This window comes from Rhinopithecus roxellana, chromosome 15 (genome assembly GCF_007565055.1).
Source record: "Rhinopithecus roxellana isolate Shanxi Qingling chromosome 15, ASM756505v1, whole genome shotgun sequence".
NCBI classification, from domain to species: Eukaryota; Metazoa; Chordata; class Mammalia; order Primates; family Cercopithecidae; genus Rhinopithecus; species Rhinopithecus roxellana.
In genome coordinates, this window is record NC_044563.1 from 74,200,347 (window position 1) to 74,227,061 (window position 26,715).

The 26,715-nt window shown below is 43.7% G+C and overlaps 1 protein-coding gene across 1 annotated transcript in view; it reads left to right on the forward strand.

Annotated features, from left to right (window-relative positions):
* Window positions 1-26,715, forward strand: part of LOC104668901 (serine/threonine-protein kinase SIK3) — a 55,275-nt gene that overhangs the window by 13,743 nt on the left and 14,817 nt on the right. The window contains 14 exon segments of the mRNA XM_030917417.1: window positions 7,894-8,012; window positions 8,583-8,693; window positions 8,940-9,083; window positions 9,497-9,574; window positions 9,681-9,790; window positions 10,891-11,044; window positions 11,311-11,466; window positions 14,493-14,563; window positions 21,144-21,294; window positions 22,617-22,742; window positions 23,018-23,103; window positions 23,564-23,673; window positions 25,360-25,699; window positions 26,255-26,714. Coding sequence (XP_030773277.1) covers window positions 7,894-8,012; window positions 8,583-8,693; window positions 8,940-9,083; window positions 9,497-9,574; window positions 9,681-9,790; window positions 10,891-11,044; window positions 11,311-11,466; window positions 14,493-14,563; window positions 21,144-21,294; window positions 22,617-22,742; window positions 23,018-23,103; window positions 23,564-23,673; window positions 25,360-25,699; window positions 26,255-26,714 — 2,216 coding nt within the window.

The window sequence follows — 26,715 nt, forward strand, 5'->3', positions numbered from 1 at the left end:
AGTGCAACAACAAAATCCGTGTATTTTGTATTATTATAGTTAACATTTATACAATCTCTGCATGTATCTATAGGTTAGCACATTTAGTGTATGTTATTTATACATACAAATGTCATAATTTTTTTTTTTTTGAGACAGAGTCTTGCACTGTCACCCAGGCTGGAGTGCAGTGGCATGATCTCGGCTCACTGCAACCTCTGCCTCCCAGGTTCAAGTGATTCTCCTGCCTCAGCCTCCCAAGTAGTTGGGATTACAGGCACATGCCACCATGCCTGGCTAATTTTTGTATTTTTAGTAGAGACTGGGTTTCACCACGTTGGCCAGGCTGGTTGTGAACTCCTTATCTCAAGTGATCTGCCTGTCTCGGGCTCCCAGAGTGCTGAGATTACAGGTGTGAGCCACTGTGCGAGGCCCAAATGTCTTATTTTGAGGAACATTTGTCTCTTCGTTTAGATTTTTAAATGGTGACTGTATTAAATAAATAGGTTTGACCTCAGCTGGCAGTTTCTTGAGCATATTAATAAAACATCATTTTTAGGGCTTAGTCCACAAGCAGAGTGAGGATTCCTAACTCTGGCTGGCTTCTTATCGAAAGAAGGTATCTTGGCAAAAAACACCCCTGGTTTCTTATTGATTTACTTTTTAATTATTTCTGCAGGGATTATAGCACTACAAGATAGTCACACTGTTCTGTCCATGTTATAACAAGTTCAGGACATCATAACAGACTTTTTTTTCTTTTCATGAGGAAAAACAGCGTGTTTTGTGTGCAGTTTTTCTTTTAGGAAAAGGCAGGCAGCATTAAAGAAATGCTGTGAGACAAACATTTGTTAAATCCAGAACATCTAAAATACGGGGATAGACTTTTATCAGAGCCATGTGGCTCCATCCTGAGGTTGCTCCTGCAGGCCATCCGTTGGTCTTGTCTGTTTGCTATAATAGCATCACTTCTCCCCCAGGGCTGGTAACTGAGCTGGATAACAGCATGAGGCAGTGTATTGCATAGCATCCTTGTTCTGAAAACTTTAAGACTTTAGTGTCATTGAACTTTTGAAAGGTTTTTGTCAAGTAATTCATTTGCCATAGAAACGTGTTTCAGAGATTTAATCGCCAATTTATTTTTGTTTCCTTTTTAGATTTTGAAATTTAGAAAAAATAGAACCCTCTTTGAAGTCAGAATTGTGCCAGAAGTAATTCATTACTGAGAAGTAAAACATTTTTAAGAAGTTTGTTTAAATTATTGAAAATACAGAACTCTTGAGCTGGGTGCTTTGGAATTGCCTTTGAACACACCTACCACTGACAGGACCGAGTACATAAGAAACTAGATCATCCCCTTCTTCTGAGCACCTGTAAGAAGCATGTACTTTGTTGCTTGCAGAGAAGCCTTCCTGTGCCTTCTGGTACACAGATGTCTTCTGTTTCCAGCAGCTCAAAGCAGCTTTATGTGGTCAGAAAGAATCCATGACTCAGTTTCTTCTATGCCATTGCTCACCACAGAGCTGGAAAGGATTGTTTTGCCATGTTCTGTTTTTTGGTGTCACTTGCAGGGTTTCAGGGACAATTGGTTTTCTCTCCTTCATAGGACCAGCCTGAAAAGTCTGATGATCTGGTTTCCTAAATTTTTACCTGTCTCCTCTTATCTTTGATCCTTGACTGGGGAAGCCTGCTGTTTCAAGCCTTCCATCATAGTCTTCATCACCTTGACAACCAGACTATAGAAATAAGTGCTCTACCACAGTGTATTTAATCCTCACCAGCAAAATTATGAATAGGACAACCCTCCCCGCTTAGTGCTCTCATGTCCCTGCCTCGTCAATCCATCCAACTTGCCATCTCCTCTTAAAGCTGTTTTCCAGCTAGTTCTTGGTCTTTGGACCATCAATTTGCCGGGCCCATTTTGTACTGACCTAGCTTGTGGGTGATTCTGTCATGATGGAACCTGTGGAGATGACATGGCATTTGATATGTCAGAGGAGAGAATTGTTTTGGTTTGTTTTCATAACCCAGAATACCAATAATGTGCTTATTTTAGGTACCATGTAGGTTAAGAGCTCCTGGGAGTAAGACTGACCAGAATTTGTATCCTCTTTGGCCCCTTATTATCTGATCAAATTTCTCAACTTCTCTGATTTTAAATTCCTTTTTCTATAAAATAGAGATAATAGTATTGGGTTGGTTTGTGAAGTAGATGCTTACATTAACTTAAAGGGTTTAGCACTTTGCCTATCATGTAAATGGTCAATAAATGTTAGTAATTATTAAATAATATTGTTGAATGAATTGCTCTGTTAGTCTTTCATTCTCTTCTTCCCTATTTTTTTACTCTTTTCTATGTATCTTTCTCTCATTTTTGCTGTCTCAGTGTGCCAAAGGGACATTAATATTTTCTTTTTTTTTTTTTTTTGAGAGGGAGTCTCGCTCTGTCGCCCAGGCTGGAGTGCAGTGGCCGGATCTCGGCTCACTGCAAGCTCCTCCCAGGTTCACACCATTCTCCTGCCTCAGCCTCCGGAGTAGCTGGGACTACAGGCGCCCACCACCGTGCCCGGCTGATTTTTTTGTATTTTTAGTAGAGACGGGATTTCACCGTGTTAGCCAGGATGGTCTCGATCTCCTGACCTTGTGATCCACCTGCCTCGGCCTCCCAAAGTGCTGGGATTACAGGCGTGAGCCACCGCGCCCGGCCGACATTAATATTTTCAATCAGATCCACAGGGCTTATGGAGAAGATTTATCTCCCAAGAATTGTTTTGGTTTGTTGTAATCAATTAGAGAAATTTGTTTATTATCAAGGATAGAAAAAAAAAAAGAAAACAAAATGTTGCTTTCACAGATATGGACTCACACTGGCAATGTCAACTTAATTCCCATTTTAGGACCCTGCCCGTGCAGCAGCTCTCTCTCCACAAAGTCATCCAAATGCCTGGCAGCGCAGCAGGGCAAGGCCTGTGCTGAACATCCTCTAGTTAACGTTCTGTTGGCAGATCAGGTTTCATGGGCCCACAGCGACTCTCACTGCGGAGACTGCTTGGCGTCTTGCATGGAGCAGATGAAAGCAACTCTGAAGGGAAGCTGCTTCTCTGGCACACACAAGCAGAGGAGCGTATTCTTGCATTGCCCAAAGTGGTTCGGTTTCATTTAGCCTCAGAGTCCCTGCCTTTTGGGAGGGAGCAAATAATGGGGCCCTTTTATTTATTTATTTATTTCATTATTATTATCATTTTTAGAGACGGAGTCTCCCTCTGTCGCCCAGGCTGGAGTGCAGTGATGCGATCTCGGCTCACTGCAAGCTGCACCTCCTGGGTTCACGCCATTCTCCTGCCTCAGCCACCCGAGTAGCTGGGACTACAGGCGCCTGCCACTATGCCTGGCTAAGTTTTGTATTTTTAGTAGAGACGGGGTTTCACTGTGTCAGCCAGGATGGTCTCGATATCCTGACCTCGCGATCCGCCCGCGTCGGCCTCCCAAAGTGCTGAGATTACAGACTTGAGCCACCGCACCCAGCCTTATTTTTTATTTTTGAGACAGAATCTTGCTCTGTCACCCAAGCTGGAGTGCAGTGGTGCAATCTTAGTTTACTGCAACCTCTGCCTCCTGGGTTCAAGCAATTCTCGTGCCTCAGCCTCCCGAGTAGCTGGGATTACAGGCGTGCACCACCACCCCCAGCTAATTTTTGTGTTTTTAGTAGAGACAGGGTTTTGCCATGTTGGCCAGGCTGGTCTCGAACTCCTGGCCTCGAGCAATCTGCCCACCTCAGCTTCCCAAAGTGCTGGGATTACAGACGTGAGCCACCATGCCTGGCCAATAGTGCCCTTTTAGACAATAAAATAGAGTACTTCTTGGCATCTGGAAAAGTTGATGTTTTGTTTGACTTGAGGGCTCCATCTTTCCACGCTTGTAAATTGAATGTCCTGTGGGTGATTGTGTTCTTAGGTTTGAGAGCATCTGTTACCCTCGTTTTCACCCAGTTTCCATATTTTATGTAGAATGCTGTCTTCAAATCTCATCTGAATTTAATTTCATGAACTACATGACACTTAGGAAATATGAGTTGATGATGATACTCTAGTTTTCTGCATTTTGTCATATTTTCCATCTGTGCCACATATGAAAAATGTTAGATTTCTGTTCCTTGACACATTCGATATTATGTAGGATAGTCAAGATTAAAAAGCTCTTGCCCTTGACACTGTAACTAAGAATTCTTTTGATTCTTAATCTGGGACCTGTAGACATCTGGGGTGTGGGGGATCTGTGCAAGCTTCTTAGAACGTCCTTGAGTAGTCTAAAGTTACATGCAAGGTTTTGTGTATAAAATCTTGTGCAGATTATTTTTTCTTTGGAGAATTTTCAAGGCATCTGAGGCCAAATAATGGTTAAGGATGACCAAATAGAGGTTTCAAGATCCTGAAATTGAACTAGATGTATCTTCTAATTAGGAATTATTATGGTAGTGTTTTTGGTTTGGTTTTTTTTGTGTGTGTTTTGTTGTTGTTATTGTTGTTTGCTTTTAAGGAAATTGCCTTGGAAAAAAGGCTGTTTTAAAGCAAGCCTTTAACTGAACACCATTCAGCTTTGGTCATCTTACACACTAAATGGTGTGTGGAGACCAAAGGAAAACAGGAGAGTGCCATCTAGAGGCCTTAACAACAATTTGGTACTAGCCTTCTCCCTACATAGGGGTCTTTAGCAACTTCCTAAATTAAGCACACTTTTGTCCTCTTAAGTAACTGCAAACCATAAACATGTGTGTCAGTGACATTTATAATCTATACAGGTGCTGCTACAGTTGTGGCTCTAGCCTTACTACTCTGGAAACATTATTAATAAAGCATAATGTTGTAGATGGCATTTACTTTATTCTGTAGAAATGTAGAAGTCTTTCAGATGTACACTGCATTGGAATATACTTTTAATTGTAAAGCAACAACAAATTGATGCCTGATGTAAGAAATCATTTTGATATAGGAACTTTGTTGTATTAGCGTTTAAAGTTAGAGTAAGTTAAAAATTAAGAGTAATTTATCTTAGTTACTTGTAGTATTCTTTTGAAAACAGTAATATAGAATGGTGTTTGCCAAATGGTATAGAAATTGAAAAGTTGCCGGGCGCGGTGGCTCAAGCCTGTAATCCCAGCACTTTGGGAGGCCGAGATGGGCGGATCACGAGGTCAGGAGATCGAGACCATCCTGGCTAACATGGTGAAACCCCGTCTCTACTAAAAAAATACAAAAAAATTAGCCGGGCGAGATGGCGGGCGCCTGTAGTCCCAGCTACTTGGGAGGCTGAGGCGAGAGAATGGCGTAAACCTGGGAGGCGGAGCTTGCAGTGAGCTGAGATCCGGCCACTGCACTCCAGCCTGGGCGACAGAGGGAGACTCCGTCTCAAAAAAAAAAAAAAAAAAAAAAAAAGAAATTGAAAAGTTGAATTCACCCTAGAAAAGTAGATCAATTTATATCCATGTGGAGATGTATAATAGGGTAGTCAAGAGCGCAGCTTAGAAGTCCCAACTTTGCCATTTCTTTGCCATGTTGAATATGTTAACTTTCAAAATCTTGTTTCTTCTTCATTTATAAGTGGAGCTAATTGTAGTCTCTAAGTTAAGGTTGTTGCGAAGGTTAAATATAATAAATTGGTAAGCACAGTGCTCGGTATATCAAAAGTAACTCTTTGTAATAATGTCTTACTGTTGTTATTATTTTCACTTACCAGTTTTGTTTTCAGGATGGTTGTGATTAAATAGAAGCAGAAAATTTAAAAACCTATAGAAAAATTTATTTTAAAAAATTTTCACAATTATAATCTCATTTGATTAAATACTCAACAAATATTTATTTATATATTCAGTAGATGTTTATGCAGCTCCTAAGTGGCTAGATATCATAACCATTTTAGGTACTGGAGAGTTGATACTGGGTACAACAGAAAGAAAGACATGGGCCTTGCATTGCAGTGGAAGAGTCAGACAATAAGTAAAAATACATAAAAAAGACGGTTTCCCAAAGAAATCATTTGTGTGAAGAAAATTAATGTGGTGTAATAAAGAGTGACTGGAGGTCCATCTTAGAGTAGGTGGTTAAAGAAGAACTTTCTGAGGAAGTGACGTTTAAGCTCTTACCTGAATGACAAGGAGCCAGCCATATGAAGATCTGAGGAGTGGCCATTTCAACTAAAGGAAAAAAAACACACACACAAAAAAAAAAACATGTAAAGGCCATTGGATGGGAGTGTGTTAAACATGTGCAAAAACTAGAAATGTGCATAGTGGCAGGAAACCAGGTCAGAGAGGGAAGTAAGCGACCAGATGCGGTGGCTCACGCCTGTAATCCCAGCACTTTGGGAGGCTGAGGCAGGTGGATCACTTGAGGTCAGGAGTTTGAGACCAACCTGGTCAACATGGTGAAACTTTGCCTCTACTAAAGATACAAAAATGAGCCGGGCGTGGTGGTACAGGCCTGTAATCCCAGCTACTGGGAAGGCTGAGGCAGGAGAATCACATGAACCCAGGAGGCAGAGGTTGCAGTGAGCCGAGATCATACTACTGCACTCCATAGCCTGGGTAACAGAGCGAGACTCTGTCTCAATAAAAAAAGGAGAAATAGGAGCCTTATAGACCCAGGACTTTGGATTTCATTCTGAGGGTTATGGGAAGAGCTTGGAGAGTTATAGGCAAAGTGGTGATATGCCCAAATTTATGCTTTGGAAAAAATCATTTTGCCTGTCTATGGAAAATAGATTGTAATGGAGCAAGAATGGAAGCAGAAAGACCAGGTAGAAGACTTTTGCAGGGTGTAAGTCAGAGATGATGGTGTCTTGGATAAAGATGTTGAATTAATGGTTCAGTATTGAATTAATGTTGGGGGATTTGGATTCCCAAATCCAGGAATTTGGGAAGAGCCAGGCTGTCTGGGTTGAACTCTGACTTAATAGCAATGTGACCTTGGACAAGTTGCTTTACCTCTCTGTGCCTAGTTTTTGCTATTCCTAAAATGGGAATAATGATAGTGCATTCCTCCTAGGATTGCTGTGTAGATTAAATGAGGAAATGATAATTGTAAAATGCATTAATACTGCTGTTTTGGTATCATCATCACTGCCTTCATCACAACTGTTACTCTCACATCACCCTCAGTACCCACATTTTATAGATGAGAAAACTTAGAAATTGAGGGTGGTTTTGAAATTGGAATACAGGTTTCTTGATTTTGAATCCATTGTTCTTTCTGCAATATAGTCTGTAATATGAGCACCCAGAGAAAAACTTCTATTGATCTGAATATCTGTAGCTCACAGCCCAGTTTTAAATACCTATGACTGTTTAAATAACATTGAGAAAATGATAAATAAGGCTAGCTGAATCCCAGGGCATAGGAGAGAAGTAGCCTGTGGCTGTCTCCGCTACATACCTTGTGCCATCAGAAATTCACGTTCCCTAAGTTTTGAAGAAGGGTATTGCACACCTAAGCCAAAAGCATTAGTATGCACATGGTGGTACATTTAGGAGGATAGAACTGAATGTTTTGAGAACCTTGTAAGATACTGAATCTCTTTAGAGGCCATTCTATTCTTCATTACTTGTGTTAAATGGGGCCATATACATAATATAAATAAATGAAATCCATGGATTATCCCCAGACCTTTTCTCGTCAGCCTTTTGGTGAAGGCAGTAACCAGACTCCCACACTTGAGTTTCTTTTTCTCCACCTCTCTCTGCCTTTGCTTAGCCCCTTCTGGTGGCTTAAGCAACGGAATAGGTAAGGATCAAAGAGCAAGAGAGACAAAATTATAAGCAGGGAGTTGGAGAGCCTCCCTGCTGGCTTTGCTCCTGGTTCCTCTGCTCCCCTGGTGCCTCCCCTCACCAGAGACTGAAGGCAGGCTGTTTGTCCATTGCAGAATGTGAGCATTTGATCCGCCATATGTTGGTGTTAGACCCCAATAAGCGCCTCTCCATGGAGCAGATCTGCAAGCACAAGTGGATGAAGCTAGGGGACGCCGATCCCAACTTTGACAGGGTGAGCTGGGAACCACTGCTGCAGGGGACTCCTATGAAAGCTGTTGCAGCCTCCTTTGCATGTGATTGTAATCAGGCCATAACCTGAAAAGGTGGACACTGGGAACAAACTATGATGTAATGCTAAAGCAGCACGTGAAGCAAGCAAGAAGGAATGTAAAACCAGTTAAACTGTTGGAGAATAGTGATCATGGTTCCCTACCATGTGTCCCCAAATTACCATCAATTATCATCTGTTTTTGGCTTTTGAGATAGTACAGCCTGCGGTTCTGCAGCTTACCTACCATGGGGATGTCGCTTTCCTCTTGTCTTAGTATGCTCAATTCAGTGGCTTCTGTAGCATGCTTTTATGTAAACTACTGTGGCCATCCCAGGTACTCCAGGGAGTTCTGGAAACAGTGAGTTGTTATCTGTTCACAGCTGATCACTCAGGGCTGTCTTCCTTAGACTTTGTCTGAGGCCAAAAATATCCCAAGCCAGAGGGCATGGAACAGCTTGGTGATTATATATGCTGTGCCATATTGATGTGGTTAATTGGGGGGTTGACAGCTTCCTCCTTTTTATGTTACAGTTAATAGCTGAATGCCAACAACTAAAGGAAGAAAGACAGGTGGACCCCCTGAATGAGGATGTCCTTTTGGCCATGGAGGACATGGGACTGGACAAAGAGCAGACACTGCAGGTATCTCTGAAGGAGTGGAGAACAAAGTGGGATGTAGCAGTTCCTCTAACCTGCTTTTTCCATTTTTCTTCTCCTTGGGAACTTGGGCCTTTTTTTTTTCCCTCCTGTTTTTCTTCCTCTGCCCCTCCCTGGGCCTTGGAAAGAAGGAAAGAAGGTGCTTTGGCTAATGTTATTACTGAAAGGGTTCTGGTCATCAACATGCCATTTCACCAGGGTTTTGTACTCTTTTCCCTTCTCTCTTGGTAGTCATTAAGATCAGATGCCTATGATCACTATAGTGCAATCTACAGCCTGCTGTGTGATCGACATAAGAGACATAAAACCCTGCGTCTCGGAGCACTTCCTAGCATGCCCCGAGCCCTGGCCTTTCAAGCACCAGTCAATATCCAGGTGGGCAATAACTCCAGTGACCTAGTTCAGGACAAGTAACACCAGGGGGGTAAAGGTTAGCTGTTGCTCACTAACCCTAAGTCAGGAGAGTTTCTTGCTCTTCCTTACCTCTGTCCCCTCCCATTTGTCATCTTTTCCTTTGTCAGAGGCCAAAGATCTGAACCTTTTTTTGACAGAGAGGAGGAATGAGCAAGAATAGTTGTGCCTTTTGTTTTTTTAAAGAAATAGCAAATCATGAGGTGATGCTATCCTCTCCACAGGATGCTTCCTTGTTGTGACTTCTAAGGACAGATGAACCAAAGACTTTAGTAATCAGGGAAACATAGACTTTAGCAATCAAGACTACTTGGAAAGACTCATTATTTCTCTCTAGTGTTAAAGGTGTGCGTGTCTATGTATGTACTGCTTTCCAGGCGGAGCAAGCAGGCACCGCTATGAACATCAGCGTTCCCCAGGTGCAGCTCATCAACCCAGAGAACCAAATTGTGGAGGCAAGTAGCAACCTATGGGAGTTGTCAGCTGAAACCATTTTCTTTGCCATCTCCTTGCTTCCTTTCCTTCTGATTTCTAATGCGATGGTATTTCCCTCTACCTCAGCCGGATGGGACACTGAATTTGGACAGTGATGAGGGTGAAGAGCCTTCCCCTGAAGCACTGGTGCGCTATTTGTCAATGAGGAGGCACACAGTGGGCGTGGCTGACCCACGGTGAGTATCTGGCCAACAGCCCTCCCTAGCACCAGGGCAAAGAATTGTCCCCTCACACTCAGTGTCTACCATGGCACGTTTCCTACTACATTGTATTCCCAGAGGAGATCTAATCCAGTGGCCAAGTGGACAAATGATATGATGTAATTTATGTATGTAGACAATTAAAATTTAAATGAATAAGGATCCAAAATCCAATAGCACAACAGTTTCCCAAAGTGTTTTCCCAAAATAGTCTTTCATGTTGTCCCTGATGCCTGCACACTGGAAAACATGGACTGAAGACCAGCTCACCCCATTTTTGTTCCATGGTTGAAGACTCTCAACATTAAAATATCCTCTTTTCTGGATGTTTTCTTTGCTGAATAGGAAGAGAAGGTTGTGGCAAGAATTCTCCTGAGAGGTCAACTCAGGGCAAAGCTGGTTTTCTTATAAATATCTCTTTTCTCCCAGTGAATTTCCAAAAAAGACTCCCATGCTTGCTGATGTGCTTGCTTTGTGTCTCCTGTTCTCAGCCTATGATAAACAGGCAATAGGGGAATATTCTGGCTCCATAGACTATGTCAGCTTTAAAGGGGTGGAGCCCTGAGTCGCTCTGTTAGTGGAAAGATGTCTTGCTGTAAAGTATGCTGTAAAACCTACCGTTGTAGCAAGATAGCCCTGTACATCTAGTACTTATCTGTCCTGTCAGCACTGACAAGAGTAATTGCGTTCTTTCCCTGGTGAATCAGTTGCTACTTCAGGCAGCCATTATCTTAGTGGATGGCCCATGTTCTCCAGAAACTTGGTGCTCACCTCCAGGATTTGGAAACCTGAACTGGACTGGTGCCAGTATTTCCTCTTGGCTCAGAGCTGTTGGTTTTACATGAATGGCCAATAATGAATAGCAGTCCCTCGTCCCAAATAGTAAAGGAGCAGAGAGTTAAATTCCACACTTTAGGCTTTTGCTTTGCTTTAGGATCTTAAAGAGAAACATAAATTTAGGAAGAAAATAAATACAATAAGTTGTACTGAACATAGCAATGCCATCAATGTTGGGATATAAGCACTTTTGAGTAAGAATGTTAACCAAACGTCTCTGTCATTCTGTTTTCTATCAGTACGGAAGTTATGGACGATCTGCAGAAGCTCCTACCTGGCTATCCTGGAGTCAACCCACAGGCTCCATTCCTGCAGGTGGCCCCCAATGTGAACTTCATGCACAACCTGTTGCCTATGCAAAATTTGCAACCAACCGGGCAACTTGAGTACAAGGTACCTAGACACGGGAGAGGGCTGGCTCCAGAAAAAACAAACTTGAGCTTCCTTTGAGAGGCTATAAGGCACCTTCCCTAGGACTTAAGGGTTTCCTTATAGAGAAAGATGATTTCTCTTGCAAAGCAACTCGGGTGAGAGGGAAGCATCCTCTAGTCTTCATCATGACCCATGACTCCCTTAATTTGCATAGATGAGTGGCTTGCCCCTTTCTCCCCTCCTTCCCCTCATCTCACCATCCGTCCTCCCCACTCTGTTCCTGGCAGGAGCAGTCTCTCCTACAGCCGCCCACGCTACAACTGTTGAATGGAATGGGCCCCCTTGGCCGGAGGGCATCAGATGGAGGAGCCAACATCCAACTGCATGCCCAGCAGCTGCTGAAGCGCCCACGGGGACCCTCTCCGCTTGTCACCATGACACCAGTGAGTAGCAGCACACAGCCCAATTCACTGTCACAGAGGCTTTTGATAAAAAGGTTGTGAGCCTAGGGTTGGGAACCCAGGGCCAACAACCTACGTGTCTGAATTTCCTCTTTCTCCAAACTTAGGATACTCCAACCCATTTTCTTCAGGCCAGTAGACTTTTCCACACTTTGTTTTTGGAGAACTTACTTACCTAGCCAAGTTATTTCTACATTGAACTTTGCTCCTGGAGAGCTTTTTCCTCAATGGGCACTCACAGGTACCTGGTTAAGTCCAGCTGCACTCCTGCCAGCTTGGGGCAGGTAGCAGCCTAACTCAGAGCCTTCTCCCAGGCAACCTTTCCCTGCCAGAAGGCCAAAGTGCCCTTAAATTAGTTGGTTTCTAGACTGGCTTCTAAAATTGCCTTTTCACTAACACTTTGTCCATTGATAAACACACCTCACATTTTTGGCATAACCTGGATCACTTGATGATTTGCTCCCACAGCTCTAGCCTAGTCAGTTATCTTAGTCACATTTCTTTCATATGATAGTCACATTCAGAGATTTTTTTTCTCCTGTGGGTTCTATTTTATTTCTGGTTATTTTCCTGTCATAGGTCATTCATTCATTCATTCATTTATTCATTCATTCCATCTCATAGTACCATAAGATTGGGTAATAACTATATCTGTCACCCTTGGAGATGTTTTAAGGGCAGTGCTGCTTTGAGGACCCTTTTCCCTCCTTTATTCCATCATGGGTTAATCCCTTGTAAAATACAGTAAAAGTGAATCATTAGAAAAATGAAAATTTAAACACATATAAAATACAAGGCTGAATTTTTTATCGAGTTCAACAGACAAAATTACTCTGTTAAATTGCTAGAAGTATCTCTTTATTTATTTTTTTAAATTGCTAAAAGTTTCTGAAAGCCTTTTGTTGATTTCTGTACTTACCTTATCATGAATTAGTAACAAAACAGTTTGTGTGCATGGGTCCACGGGCCACACTTTCAGGAATGAAGGAATTACGTACCATAGCCCTTGGCATCATGGACAAGATCAACATATGTGAAGTATTTGAATAATAGTACAAGATCATATGTGATTAAGTACCACAGTAATAACATGGAAAATTAGGTGGCAGAGGCATTCGGAGATGGGCAAGACAGGTTTGGAAGGATCGTGGTCAGCTTTATAGGAGGTGGGGTGACTTACTATGTCTACTGTAACTGTTGTTGCCAAGGTCACTAACAAGTTCTTGTTGATAAATCCAGTGGACATTTTTAACCTTTTATCTTTTTGGATGTCCCAACTGTATTAATCACTGTTGACTTCTTTTTTTCTTTGAAATATTTTCTGTTCCTGGTGTCCGTGGCACCACATTCTCTGTGTTTTCCCCCGCCTCTCCTTTTCACATTTCCTTTCTGCTTGTTCCTTGAAGTTGGCAAAACCCAGAGTTTTATCCTAGGCCCTGTTCCCATGTCCTTTTATGTACTCCCTCGGCGTGAGTTTGTCCACTCCCGTAATTTCAGTTACCGTCTGATTCTGCAGCCCAGAATGCTCTTCTGAGTTCTATACGTATGTATACATGACTGCCTACAGGATAGATTTAGTTGGTTATTCCACAAGTATTCACACCTGTAATTCAACATGTCCCAAATGAACTTACCATGACTCTGTGAAACCTGTTCCTCCCCTTGGGTGACAGTGAATGGCACTGTCAGTTTCTGGGTTACACAAGCTAGGGATGTGAATTTTATCTTTAACTCTTCCTTCTCTTATTCCCCATATCAAGTCAGTTATCCAGTGCCTGTGAATGAAAGATCTTACTTCTCCACTTTCCTTTCCTTAACTAAAGTCACTGTCATCCATTGCATAGATGAACACCATGGCATCCTAACTGACTTCCTTGCTTCCGGTCATGTCCCCTGATCCCTGCCACCAGCCCTTTTCACACCACAGCTAGAGTAAGCTAGCTCTTGCAAATGTAAGTCTTTATAACACCATGCCCCTGCTTAAAATCCTTTAGTGATTCACCACTGTTCTGTGAGGCAGCCACTTCCTGCCTCACCCTGTTCACTCCACCCTTGTAGAACTGTGGTAAGGGATCCAGGAACCCTGGGAGCTTTCAAACAAAATTATTCCAGGAGGGTTTTGTTTTGTTTTGTAATTATCCATTTTGTAAAATGCTCTTTTATAATAATTGAAGTGTGATTTTTGTTCTAGTGGCTGAGGCATGGTGATTACATGGGCACCCAGGCTATGGGTAGCTAGCAAGGATGCAGATGGGAAAGTCACAGTGATACATGCATCGTGGTGGTTCTCATTTCACTCACATGTTTTGGCGAGTAACAACTATTTTAAAGCATTGAATTCAAACTACACAATTGTATCTTATGGACTAAAATGTAATTTCAATAATTCACTATGCTTTCCTGGAGTTAAGACATTTAAACTCTGGAAATCACATTAATATGAAAAACAGGTCAAGTCCTAGACATTTCAGGTAAATAATCTTCTGTATTTTTGGGTCCTCAAACACCTACAGGCCTTCTCTTTTCTTCAGCGTAGAAATCTGTAACTCCTGTCCCTCTTTGCCTGACCAGCTCCTGTGCATCCTTCAGGTTCCTGCTAGGTACTACCTCCTCCAGGATGCCTTCCTTAATTCCCAAGCACCCCCATTAGAAGACTTGATAATGTTATTTTGTAATTGTTCACTTGTCTCTATCCTCTACTAGACTGTAAAATGAGGGCAAGGTCTATATCCGTAAATTCACATTTTATCCTGTAATAGTAGGCATTTGTTAGATTAATAAATGAATGAATGAAGATAAATAAGAGGAATTAATTCTAATTAGTATTAACTAAGCAAGGTAAAAATGGGAAAATAGGTATGTGAAAATCCTATATAACCCAGGGGTCCTAGAAAAGTTCTGTAAATAAGAAAGTTAACAGAAAGTCCTGCCCCAAGCCCAGTTATTAGAATAAGAGGCATTACAGAATAAGCTGCCACCTTGAGCTTTTCCTTCCTGTCTCTCTTCAGGCAGTGGCAGCAGTTACCCCTGTGGACGAGGAGAGCTCGGATGGGGAGCCAGATCAGGAAGCTGTGCAGAGGTAATGTGACATCTGGCAGTGCTTGCAGAAGCCCTTGGGCAGGCTCCCCCTGCAACCAGCGAAAGGTCACCTCTGCCCAAGGAGGTGGCACAGTGCAGCTTCAACATTTGTGTGGTCTCTTTGCTCAAGCCAGATGGCATGTTCCACCCCACATGGAAGTAACAGAAGACTACCCAGAAAATGTCATTTCTGTAAGCACCATTGGAAGTCCCCTAAGTGACAGCAATAACCATAAGAACTTTTTCTTTCCTCCCTCCTTCTTCCTTGTCCCCTGCCTTCATATTGCAACTCTGATAGTATTCACAAGGCATAAAGCCTGCTCCTACCTGCCAAGAACTGTTTACTGAAAAGGAATTGGAGATGTGGGATGACAGTGATCCTAGCTAGTCTGGCCATGGACCTCTGGCATGGACTCTTCCTATCCAGGAGAATGAATACCTCTTGTACTGTTTGCTGTGTGCTTCTTCCACCCCCTTGTACCAACAAAGATATTGAAAAGGAGAATATGGGATTCGGGCCAGGGACAGATGCAAATATCCATTGTTTACAGAACCTTATTAAGAGATGCCTAATTCACAGAGAATGGCAGTGACCATCAGGCATGCTGTACTGTTGTTTTGGCCTCAGTTCCATTAGCCCTGGTCCTCAGCTCCATGCATGCCCCCTTGTGGGAGTTGATTTTCTTATTATCCGGGGAGGGGGTTTCACCAGAATCCAGCATGTATTTTCCCAGAAATACAGGTGTTCTTCTATATGTTTTTTCCTTTGAGGGAAGTTGAAATAAAATGGTTTTCATGGGCTTTTGGGGGAACTTCGGGTGTCTTTATCAAATGGTTATTAAAACACTAATGGCTTACTCTTTGGCAAGTTCACATAACACTAATGACTCTACAGTCTGTTAACTGATTTTAGCTTAAAGCGGCAAGATAGTTAAGAATGAAATGAGACCATTTTTTAAGAACCTGACAATTGCTGGCTAGGACGCTCATCCTGCCCCCAGTAGCTCTGTATGAGAGCTGCTCTTCAGAAAGCAGCGGGTCCTATGTGGAAAGAAAACCATGGCAAACAGGGGTGTTGGCAGGTGGGCCAGCTCCTTCTACAGCTTGGCCAATAGAAGGAAAATTGTAGTAACTTTTTTTTTTTCCTTGATGCTGTTGTTTCTATAGTTTGCTGATAAGAGGGTATATAAGGTTACAAATGGGCCCTACTGGGTCATGAAGAAATGAGAAATCAGGAAATTTACTGCCTTTCTATCTTAAAAGTGACAGCAATATTTTATCTTCTTTGTCTTAGACTTTCCTTCCTCCAGGTCCACCTTCTTTCTTCGTTAGACCAACATTTCAAGGGTATAATGCCCATCAGTTTTGATGTAATAAAAAAGATATAGTGCCTCTTTCACTCATGCCTCCAGAAGAGCAGCAGTGGTGGAAGATGTCATCCACCAAAGAGGGACAATAGCTTATTGATGGTATTGACTGAGTGCTGGGTCTGAAAGATCTTCCGAATAAAAGCCATCAGCTTGGGAACTCTTCGTCTTTTGAGATTCTTCTGTTTTTATTTTTTGCCTTGCTTTTCTACTCCCTAACTAAACATTTCATGTGGTTTTATTTCTTCATCCTCTACAGAATGTTGGTTCCCCAAGGACAACATCAGTTTTTTCTTCTCTGATGATTGAGTTATAGTCACCAAGCGAGAAGGAAAGGGTGGTTTTGGAATTCATTTATCCCCAAATGGAAGGATCAGTTTTCTGTGACCTGTAGTGAAGAAAGTCTCAAACCTGGGGCCTATGAGATCAAGAGACATACACAGAGTCCTTCTGAATATCTCCCCAGATTCATCTCTAGGAATAGTCCTTAGGGCTCATTTCCTTTGACTTGTATTTGGAAATTTGGAGGGAAAAGATGAATAAATTAACATGGAGAAAATAAATTCTTCTACCAAGTAGAATGAAGCAAGGAATAGTGATCTTATCTTTGTGAGCTAGATCTACTTTCTCTTTTCTCTTCAATGACTATTCTTAGGTACAAAATTCAGCTACTTCATTGTCAAGCCAACTTTTGTTGGCCAGTTAGATATGTTTCACTTCCATCCAGTCAGGGATCTGTTTGCCATCAAGCCCTTCGTGAGCTCTGGCACTATCTCATTGAGTGCTTTGGATTAACTTCTAATGCTTCTTGTGGAGGAATATTCCTGTCTGTCTTTTTTACTATGAAATGTGCTCCTGCTTGTTGCAGGTACTTGGCAAATAGGTCCAAAAGACATACACTGGCCATGACCAACCCTACAGCTGAGATCCCACCGGACCTACAACGGCAGCTAGGACAGCAGCCTTTCCGTTCCCGGGTCTGGCCTCCTCACCTGGTACCTGATCAGCATCGGTGAGTAGCCACATGAGCTGTGCGAGCTCCTTGAGGCTCATCGGACAGGCACCCTTCTGATTAGTCTCACAGCGAGGGTGACTAGCATCGTGGCTTTAAATAGAAGCCAGCTGTCATCCTGAACTCACATCTTCTCAGCTCCTTGCAGTAAGCAATGCACAGGGCAAAGGTTTTTTACTGTGCCCTGGAGCAATGCGAGATTCCTCTCTCCCATTGCCTTGCAGACCTGTTTATTGTCTGCATTTGATTCCCCTGATTCTAGATGTTGATTCATAGATAAAATTGAACTTGAGACCTGCGAGAAAGTGAAACTCTCAGAAGGCCACCTGGAAACAGGAAGATTTCTAGCCATATCGATAGACTTGACCTTTAATAATCCATCACCTTCAAAAGAATGAGCATTTCATATCGTGTTACCATTGAACCGCCAGCCTGGAAATGAAGACAAAACCCCTTGTGAATAGTAGAGCAGAGATCCTCTTGAGTGATGTATTTAAGAGGTCATTCTTTCAATATTCTGATGGCAAAAATCTTTTGCTAGGTTCGGTTATGGTTATAATCCATTCTCTTGAAGAAATAAAAGCAAGTTTAACCTTCCTGACCAAGAAAACTTCATTGACTCCAAGTAAGCCTGGAAGCAGCTGCGGAATGACACTTTGCTAGTTGAAGAAGATGATTATCTTCTGTGAATACCTTGATGACTAAAAATCTCAGTCTTGTCCACTCCAAAGCTATCCCCCAAGCTCATGGCCCACACATTCAAAGCCACCACCAGTTGCTAGAGCATATTTTATTTCTGTCTTTTGGGGAAGACAGTGAAAAGCAGCCTTGGGAAGGTTGAAAAGCAATCAGATTCCAAGGAAATTAGGTTTATATATGTATTGTTATGAAATCTTGCAGCCAGCTCGCACTGGCAAGCTTGACACAATTTTTTTATTGAGGCTGGTTACCCATTTGGTATCAACATAATCAGCAGAGGCAAGTGAACTCTGAGCAGACTGAGACATAATTAGTGCCACGTTGGAACCCTAAAAGAAGGAAGATAAGCTTTCATAAATGACTATGAATAACTTGGTAAAAATGGTCTGTTAGGAGTAGCAAGAATGACTATTCTCAAATACAACTCTGATGGCACAGAAAGACAGGCTTTTTCTAATGAAAATCTCTCCGGACCTCCAGTGTTCACGCACACTAAAGAGCACTTTGAGGCCGGGCGCGGTGGCTCACGCCTGTAATCTCAGCACTTTGGGAGGCCAAGGCGGGCGGATCATAAGGTCAGGAGTTCGAGACCAGCCTGGCCAATATGGTGAAACCCCTTCTCTACTAAAAATACAATAATTACTCGGGCGTGGTGGTGGGTGCCTGTAGTCCCAGCTACTTGGGAAGCTGAGGCAGGAGAATTGCTTGAACCTGGGAAGCGGACGTTGCAGTGAGCTGAGATCGCGCCACTGCACTCTAGCCTGAACAACAGAGAGAGACTCCATCTCAATAAATAAATAAATAAATAATAAAGAGCACTTTGAGTGATTACTGGAGAGCTGCCTTTTCCTCCCCTGTTTCCTGTGATTTCTCATAACTTCGAGCTCTACACTGGTATCTAATACACCCTTCATTCCTTCTTTTCTCCTCATCTCCATCTTCCCTTCCTCCACAGCCTGACACTTAAGTTTTGCTCTTATCCGAGTCTGTTGTTTAGCTGAAGTCCTTTAGGTATCCTTCTTGAATTCTAGGTGTTCCTCAGGACATCTTTTTAAGAGGGGAACATGAGGATCATCACATTTCCAGAGTCAGGCTTTATCACAGACCCTATATCCTGTTGACATTTGTTACTCAAGGAGGACCACACTGGCCCACAGCTCTGTCTGTGTGATAGCCACCCTGCCTAGAGTCATTGTCAAGGCCTTGCCTGCTGGAAATCTGTCTGCTGTCTGTTTTCATGTGAACCTTTTTGGTGTTTTGAGGGTTGCCTGTGGCCAAGCCTATTTGAATTGGAAGAAAATGAATGTTTTATGAGTGGCAAGTTGCATAAGATGGGGCATTTGTGCAAACCCAGCATGTCTTAATGGGATCACTATACAAATACGCAACAAAAGAGATGAAATCTGGTCTTCAGGGGAAAGCAGAAATTTTCCAAGGCTGTAAAACATGGAATATGGGTGGCCTGGATGGGTTCTTGCATTCCTTTCATTTTCTGGAGGAAATGATTAAAGAACAGTATATATAGCTATCCTTCTGGGGTAGAAGAGATGAAGTTCAACATGGAAACAGAAGAGGGGTCTGATCAACCTTTTCATTTTTGGAAATGTGTAATTTAAGGTTAAAAATGTTTTAAAAAGTGTAACTAAAAAATTTTTTTAAGCTAACGCAAGATAGATTTTATCCAGGTGGGGAACGAAGTCCCTCTTTGAAGAGTCTAGTGTGGGAGTATCAGCCTAATGCGAGGCCATCCTGAATTTGAGTGTGATTGCAAATAAAAATAAAATCAAGCACAATTGCTACTTATCAGTGCTTCTCAAATGAGCAACTACATCAGAACTGTTCCTCTGAGGTTACTGTGCTGTACTGACCTGGGTATCAGTCTCTTCACAACCTGAGCTTCTGAAAAAGTCATGAAATACCTGGACCTGGGATTTTCTCTGATGGGAGAGAATGATTTTTGTGCAGAAAGACTGTATTGGCTGCTTGAAGAACCTGGCTTTCTGAGGGGATCAGAAACGTGTCCATTATCAGAAAACATTGAAAACGTAGGAGTCAAATTTTAGGAGAAAATAGTACTTGCTTGCTTTAACTCAGCCTGAAGTAGAAACAGAAATGACAAGTTATAAGGAAATGCTTCTGAACACAGCCTTCACGATCCCTGTTCCTGGATTGTGGCCCCCCAGAGTCATTTGTTTTTTGTGTTACTGAAACAAATACATGTTCGTGCTCATTTCATTAGCTCACTACTGGGTCAAGCCTCAGGTAGAGTCTGAAACAAAAGCCATCATTAGCAAAGAGAGGGTTAAAGGCTTTCACCTGCTGCCAGAACTCTCTGGATACCTCTGCACGGTCATTAGATTCCGCCTGGTCCCGCGCTGTCTGCACTGTATTTGAACTTGCTTGTTAACCTGCTTCCTGAGCTGTGGTTCTGCTTCAGTCCCAAATGAATCACTGGCAAGGTGGCACATCATTTCATCCAAAGTTCAGTGTAATGGCATCTCTGCCCTGGACATGAAACCCTGATCCTTTCCATCTGCTACTGGAATGCTGCTGCCTTGGCAGTCTTTTATCTGCTTACCTCAGCCCATAAACATCTCTTTCTGATCATCAGGTCACGAGTGTAGGTGTTAGCTTCTAACCCTGATGCTCTCTTAGGCATTCCTTATCAATAGCTTGTTCTTTCTTTCTGTGAGATTCTGGCTGTGTTCTGGTTGAGCAGTGGGGTCTCTGAAGGTAATCCATGGGATTCCTCTCTCATTAGGAGGTTGAGCAAGTGCTGCTGCTCAGCAGTGGGGTCTTTGAAGGTAATCCATGTGACTCCTCTTTCATTAGGAGGTTGAGCGAGTGCTGCTGCTCTGAGAAGTCGATTTTCACAGTAGGTGGCCTTATTTGTGTTGACCAGGTACGTGCAGGATCTCAAGGCCCACATTCCTTAAGAATTTGCTGTCTCCATCCCAGGATCAGAAGTCTTCATTTTCCCCCACCCCAATCACCACCTTCTATTTTCTAGCACAGAATCTGTGAGTTCCAGGCCAGACCTTTGACCACAAAACTGACTGTTGTTTCCCTTTGGCCGTACGGAGATTATTGCTCAGGGAAAACTTTGGCTCAAATAGTGATTTTAAGGTTTCTAAAGGCACTAGATAGACACATGATGATAAAAGTAAGAGCTTCTGTATGGCCTGGCCTGGAGGATATTGAGAAGCTTTTCTCTCTGGCCTAGTATATTTATAAGAACTGGATGTACTTGATCTCAGGACCTCACCAGGCTTGGAAAGTAAGCCAACCAAAGGTAAGTAGAGATGGAAGATGTACACCTGGAGCCCTCTAAAGGGAAGCAGGCTAGGGAAACGACTGACGTCTGGACATGTCATGAAAAGTGGAATATGCAGGGCTACCTGGGCAGCCAGCCGTCTTTATGTTCGTCTGGAACAGCAGTCCCTGTGTGATTTGGTCAAAGCTCCTGAGTCCTAGCCTCTAACCTTCTCTTCCCATGTATTCAGCTCTACCTACAAGGACTCCAACACTCTGCACCTCCCTACGGAGCGTTTCTCCCCTGTGCGCCGGTTCTCAGATGGGGCTGCGAGCATCCAGGCCTTCAAAGCTCACCTGGAAAAAATGAGCAACAACAGCAGCATCAAACAGCTGCAGCAGGTAATGGAAGAGGTGGCAGCCATCCCTGGTGGAGCATGGGTGACAGAGGCCAGGATTGCAGGTGGACTGGGGTGGTAAACGTACCCCTTTTATGTCAGCAACATTGCAGTTTTATAGGTTAAAAAGGTACAGCTTTCTGGGCCTGGCATGGTGGATCCCGCCTATAATCCCAGCACACTGGGAGGCCGACGTGGGAGGATTGCTTGAGCCCAGGAGTTGTAGACCAGCCTAGGCAACATGACAAACCCTTTCTCCAAAAAAAAATTAAAAACTAGCATAGTCCCAGCTACTCGGGAGGCTGAGGTGGGAGGATCACTTGAACCTGGGAGGTAGAGGTTGTAGTGAGCTAAGGTCGCACCGCTGCACTCCAGCCTGGCGACAAAGCAAGACTCTGCCTTAAAAGAAAAAGAAAGTATAGCTTTCTAATGCACTTTCTTTACTTTGTGTTATGTACAGCCCTCCCCAGGATCAAACTTCCTTCCCCCATGAAGGGACTAAATTTTTCTCCTGTCTCTAGTTCATTGGAAAGGAATTTCTGGGCTTGAGTTTTTTTTTGTTTTTTTTTTTTTCTTTTTTTTGAGACTGAGTCTCGCTGTGTCACCCAGGCTGGAGTGCAGTGGCACAATCTCGGCTTATTGCAACGTCCGCCTCCTGGGTTCTAGAGATTCTCCTGCCTCATCATCCTGGGTAGCTGGGACTACAGGCACCCGCCACCACGCCAGCTAATTTTTGTATTTTTAGTAGAGACATGGTTTCACCATGTAGACCAGGCTGTCTTGAACTTCTGACCTCAGGTGATCCGCCTGTTTTGGCCTCCTAAAGTGCTAGGATTACAGGCGTGAGCCATCTTGTACCCCTGGCACTCCACTCATGATTTAGAATGCTGGGTCTTGATTAAACCTGCTGTACATTGTTACCACCTGGCATTCTCTCCAGGTGGTATAGAATGGCACTCTCAGAGGAAGGAAACATACCTCTATATGTTTGTATACTATAAAGATTCTATGAAGAACCAATTTCCTTTCTGCCTTCCTGATGACCAAGCTTCCAGTGGCATGTGCTTTGTACACAGATTTCACATTGGACACTTGTACTCATACAGAGGCCATCCTTGATGTTTTCCATTCATTCATACAGAACTGGATGTGAATCTATTTAGTGCACCAGATACTTATATAAATGAGTTAATTGCTCATCACGGACACTGTTCTCTTGCGGCTCTTTCTGCCCATAAGACCTTGGGGGCAGATCTGCATCTGCTGAAATCACTGCATGGGGTGGGTCTAGCTGCATCCCATCTGTATTAACTACTTTCCCTTCAGGAGTGTGAGCAGCTGCAGAAGATGTACGGGGGGCAGATTGATGAAAGAACCCTGGAAAAGACCCAGCAGCAGCATATGTTATACCAGCAGGAGCAGCACCATCAAATTCTCCAGCAACAAATTCAAGTAGGCTCTCACTCTTTGCTTTCTCCAACTTGTTTGGAGTTTGCTTTCAGGCTGATTTGCCTATGCATTTTGGAGGAGACCACTCAGCGCAAAGTGGATTTGAGTTCTATTTGTGGTTGACATGTTTTAATAAAGGTGATCAGATCTTCTGGTGAACAACAAAAGCATAAATCTGAGACACAGATAGTTCTTTCTATTTCTTCCCTTCCTGAGAATAGCTCTGAGTAATCTTCAAGCTCGCAATAATTTTTTTCCTTTCCCCATATATGTTTTAGGATTCTATCTGTCCTCCTCAGCCATCTCCACCTCTTCAGGCTGCATGTGAGAATCAGCCAGCCCTCCTCACCCACCAGCTCCAGAGGTATGAATCATTTTGTGTTGTGCCTAAGCCATTGTCTCCATAGCATGGTATCCTTGGCTTGACTCACTGGGAGATAATGGACTGACTTGAGCGTTCATCTTGCAAGAATCTATTTGAAAAGAAGAGAAACCAGTGTAAATTTCAGGAACCTTCTTGAAATCCCAACTTCCTGTGCCACTTCATTTCCTTAGCCTCATGAGCAAAGTAATCTGATATCTAATACAGGAGGCCAGACATAGGCCCACAATGAACTCTGCCATTTTGGCTGGGAAGTCTGGTCAAACAAGATGTAGACAGGTTTTAAATAGACTGTGGTGGATGGCTTATGTATATTTTTCTAACATGAAGGCCTATCAAAGTAAAAAAAAAGTTTCCACTTATATATGTTATATGGCTGAAATGTAAGATTGTACTGTCACCTTAGGAAGCTTCTTTGTGTATCTCTTTTGTTATTTTTAAGGTTAAGGATTCAGCCTTCAAGCCCACCCCCCAACCACCCCAACAACCATCTCTTCAGGCAGCCCAGTAATAGTCCTCCCCCCATGAGCAGTGCCATGATCCAGCCTCACGGTGAGTGGAGAGGTTCAGACCAAACAGTTCATTATATGCCACATGGGAAAAAATGATAGTCTCAGTTTTGAGTACCATAAACCATTTGAAAGGCAGAATAACATAGTATTCAGGGGTATGGGCTCTAGAGCCAAGCTGCTTTGGTTTGCATCCTGGTTCCATCAGTTTCTTAGCTGTTAACCCTTGGGTAAGTTAACTTGACTTCTTGAATTAGTCCATTTTCACACTGCTATAAAGAACTGACTGAGACTGGGTAATTTATAAAGGAAAGAGGTTTAATTGACTCATATTTCCACGTGGCTGGGGAGGCCTCAGCAAACTTACAATCATGGCAGAAGGAGAAGCAAGGCTTGTCTTCCGTGGTGGCAGGAGAGAGACTGCACAGGGGAAAGTGCCAGAAACTTATCAAATAACCAGCTCTCGAGAATTCCCTCATTATCATGAGAACAGCATGGAGGAAACCGCCCTGTGATCCAGTCACCTCCCACCAGGTCCCTCCCTTGACACATGGGGACTATACTTCAAGATGAGATTTGGGTGGGTACAGAGAGCCAAACCATAGTACTTCTCAAACGTCAACTGAGGATAATTGTGGTACAGTATGTAGATATATGTAAAACACTTGGAACAGTCTCTGGCACAAAATAGTTCTCAATAAAGGTTAACTATTATTAATATTTTTAATAAAACCTCCAGCCCTACCAAATAAAAAGCAGCTACCGGAACCTTCCTTATAGTCACGCCTCCATTTGACTGTCTGCTATGCACGTGGGCCCCTCTCTTGTGGGTGTATAGATGGGAGTGAAGATAAGTATACCGTGACTGTGAGTCTTCAGAGGTCAGGCGTCTTAGGATCTCTTGAGTAACACTCTCCAAGCTACGTCCCTAGTCAGTCTCCCTAGGATCCTTGAGAAGAGTCTGAATTGGCCTCTAGGCCCTTCCTACTTAAAGTGGGGTCCTCCAGCCACCAACATTGGGAGAAAAAGCAAGATCTCAGGTTGTATTCCAGACCTGTTAAGAGTTTTTTTGTTTTTTGTTTTTCTGAGATGGAGTCTCACCCTGTCACCCAAGCTGGAGTGCGGTGGTGTGATCTTGGCTCACTGCAACCTCCGCCTCCAGGTTCAAATGATTCTCCTGCCTCAGCCTCCCAAGTAGCTGGGATTACAGGCGCCCACCACCACACCCAGCTAATTTTTGTATTTTTAGTAGAGACGGGATTTCACCATGGTGGCCAGGCTGGTCTTGAACTCCTGACCTCAGGTGACTCACCCACCTTGGCCTCCCAAAGTGCTGGGCTTACAGGCATGAGCCACAACGCCCAGCCTAGAGTCTGCATTTTTAACCAGATGCCAGGCCATTTGTGTGCACGCGAAAGTTCAAGAAGCACTGCGTAGATCCGAATTACCCCAAGAATAATCCATGGACCAGCTTTTAGGGGAACTTGTTGGAAACACAAATTCTTGGGGGCCCATCTGACCTACTGAATCAGAGTTTGAAACATAATTATATAGATAGGGCCCAGGAATCTTCTGTTTAACGAGTTCTCCAGACTTGTCTTGTGCACACTGCAGTTTGAGAAGCACTGTTTGAGCTGGTATGTGGTTTGAGTATCCTCATTGGCTCTCATTACTCCTGGCTGGCTGGTGACCTGGGCACTTGGTCACTCTGCGGTTCCTTTCTCTCCAGGAGCTGCATCTTCCTCCCAGTTTCAAGGCTTACCTTCCCGCAGTGCAATCTTTCAGCAGCAGCCTGAGAACTCTTCCTCTCCTCCCAGCGTGGCACTAACCTGCTTGGGTATGCAGCAGCCTGCTCAGTCACAGCAGGTCACCATCCAAGTCCAAGAGCCTGCTGACATGCTCAGCAACATGCCAGGCACAGCTGCAGGCTCCAGTGGGCGGGGCATCTCCATCAGTCCCAGTGCCAGTCAGATGCAGATGCAGCACCGTACAAACCTGATGGCCACCCTCAGCTATGGGCACCGTCCCTTGTCCAAGCAGCTGAGTGCTGACAGTGCAGAGGCTCACAGGTAAGACCGCCTAACGTCACCCAGCCATCTATGCATGGATCCAGGTGGGAGGAAGCCCCTTAGCAGAGTGAAAGAAAAGGAGGGAAGGAGAATGGGCCTGACTAGGCTGTACTCTCATGTTTTCTAAAATCAGGATGGTGGGTGTGGGATGAACTTGTCTGCTTTTTATTGACCCAGGGTTAAAATTCTAATGAGGCTGAGGTGGAAAATGGGAAAGCTACCTTAGTGTCTGCTTGCAAAGAAGAAAATGGCCTGTTAGAGGAATGGATAAAAATGTCAGTTCCCCTTTTCTTGAAGGGAACATCTTGAAGTTGCTTCCTTCAAGATGAGCTAGATCTATTACCCACGCAGTGCCCTCAGTCCCTTGGAGGTTACTGGACAAGCCAATAATGGAATAAATAGGGACAATGCATACATTTGCCACTTCTCTGTCACACCACAGTTCTCTGTACCAGTGGGTTCTCCCTACTGAGGAGGAGGAGGAGGGGCTGTTCCCCGGGAAGTCTAGGACTTGTTACGTGGATGTCTGGTACTCACTCCCTTTTGTGTCTGCAGCTTGAACGTGAATCGGTTCTCCCCTGCTAACTACGACCAGGCGCATTTACACCCCCATCTGTTTTCGGACCAGTCCCGAGGTTCCCCCAGCAGCTACAGCCCTTCAACAGGAGTGGGGTTCTCTCCAACCCAAGCCCTGAAAGTCCCTCCACTTGACCAATTCCCCACCTTCCCTCCCAGTGCACATCAGCAGCCGCCACACTATACCACATCGGCACTACAGCAGGCCCTGCTATCTCCCACACCGCCAGACTATGCAAGACACCAGCAGGTACCCCACATCCTTCAAGGACTGCTGTCTCCCCGACATTCGCTCACTGGCCACTCAGACATCCGGCTGCCCCCAGCGGAGTTTGCACAGCTCATTAAAAGGCAGCAGCAACAACGGCAGCAGCAGCAGCAACAGCAGCAACAGCAAGAATACCAGGAACTGTTCAGGCACATGAACCAAGGGGATGCAG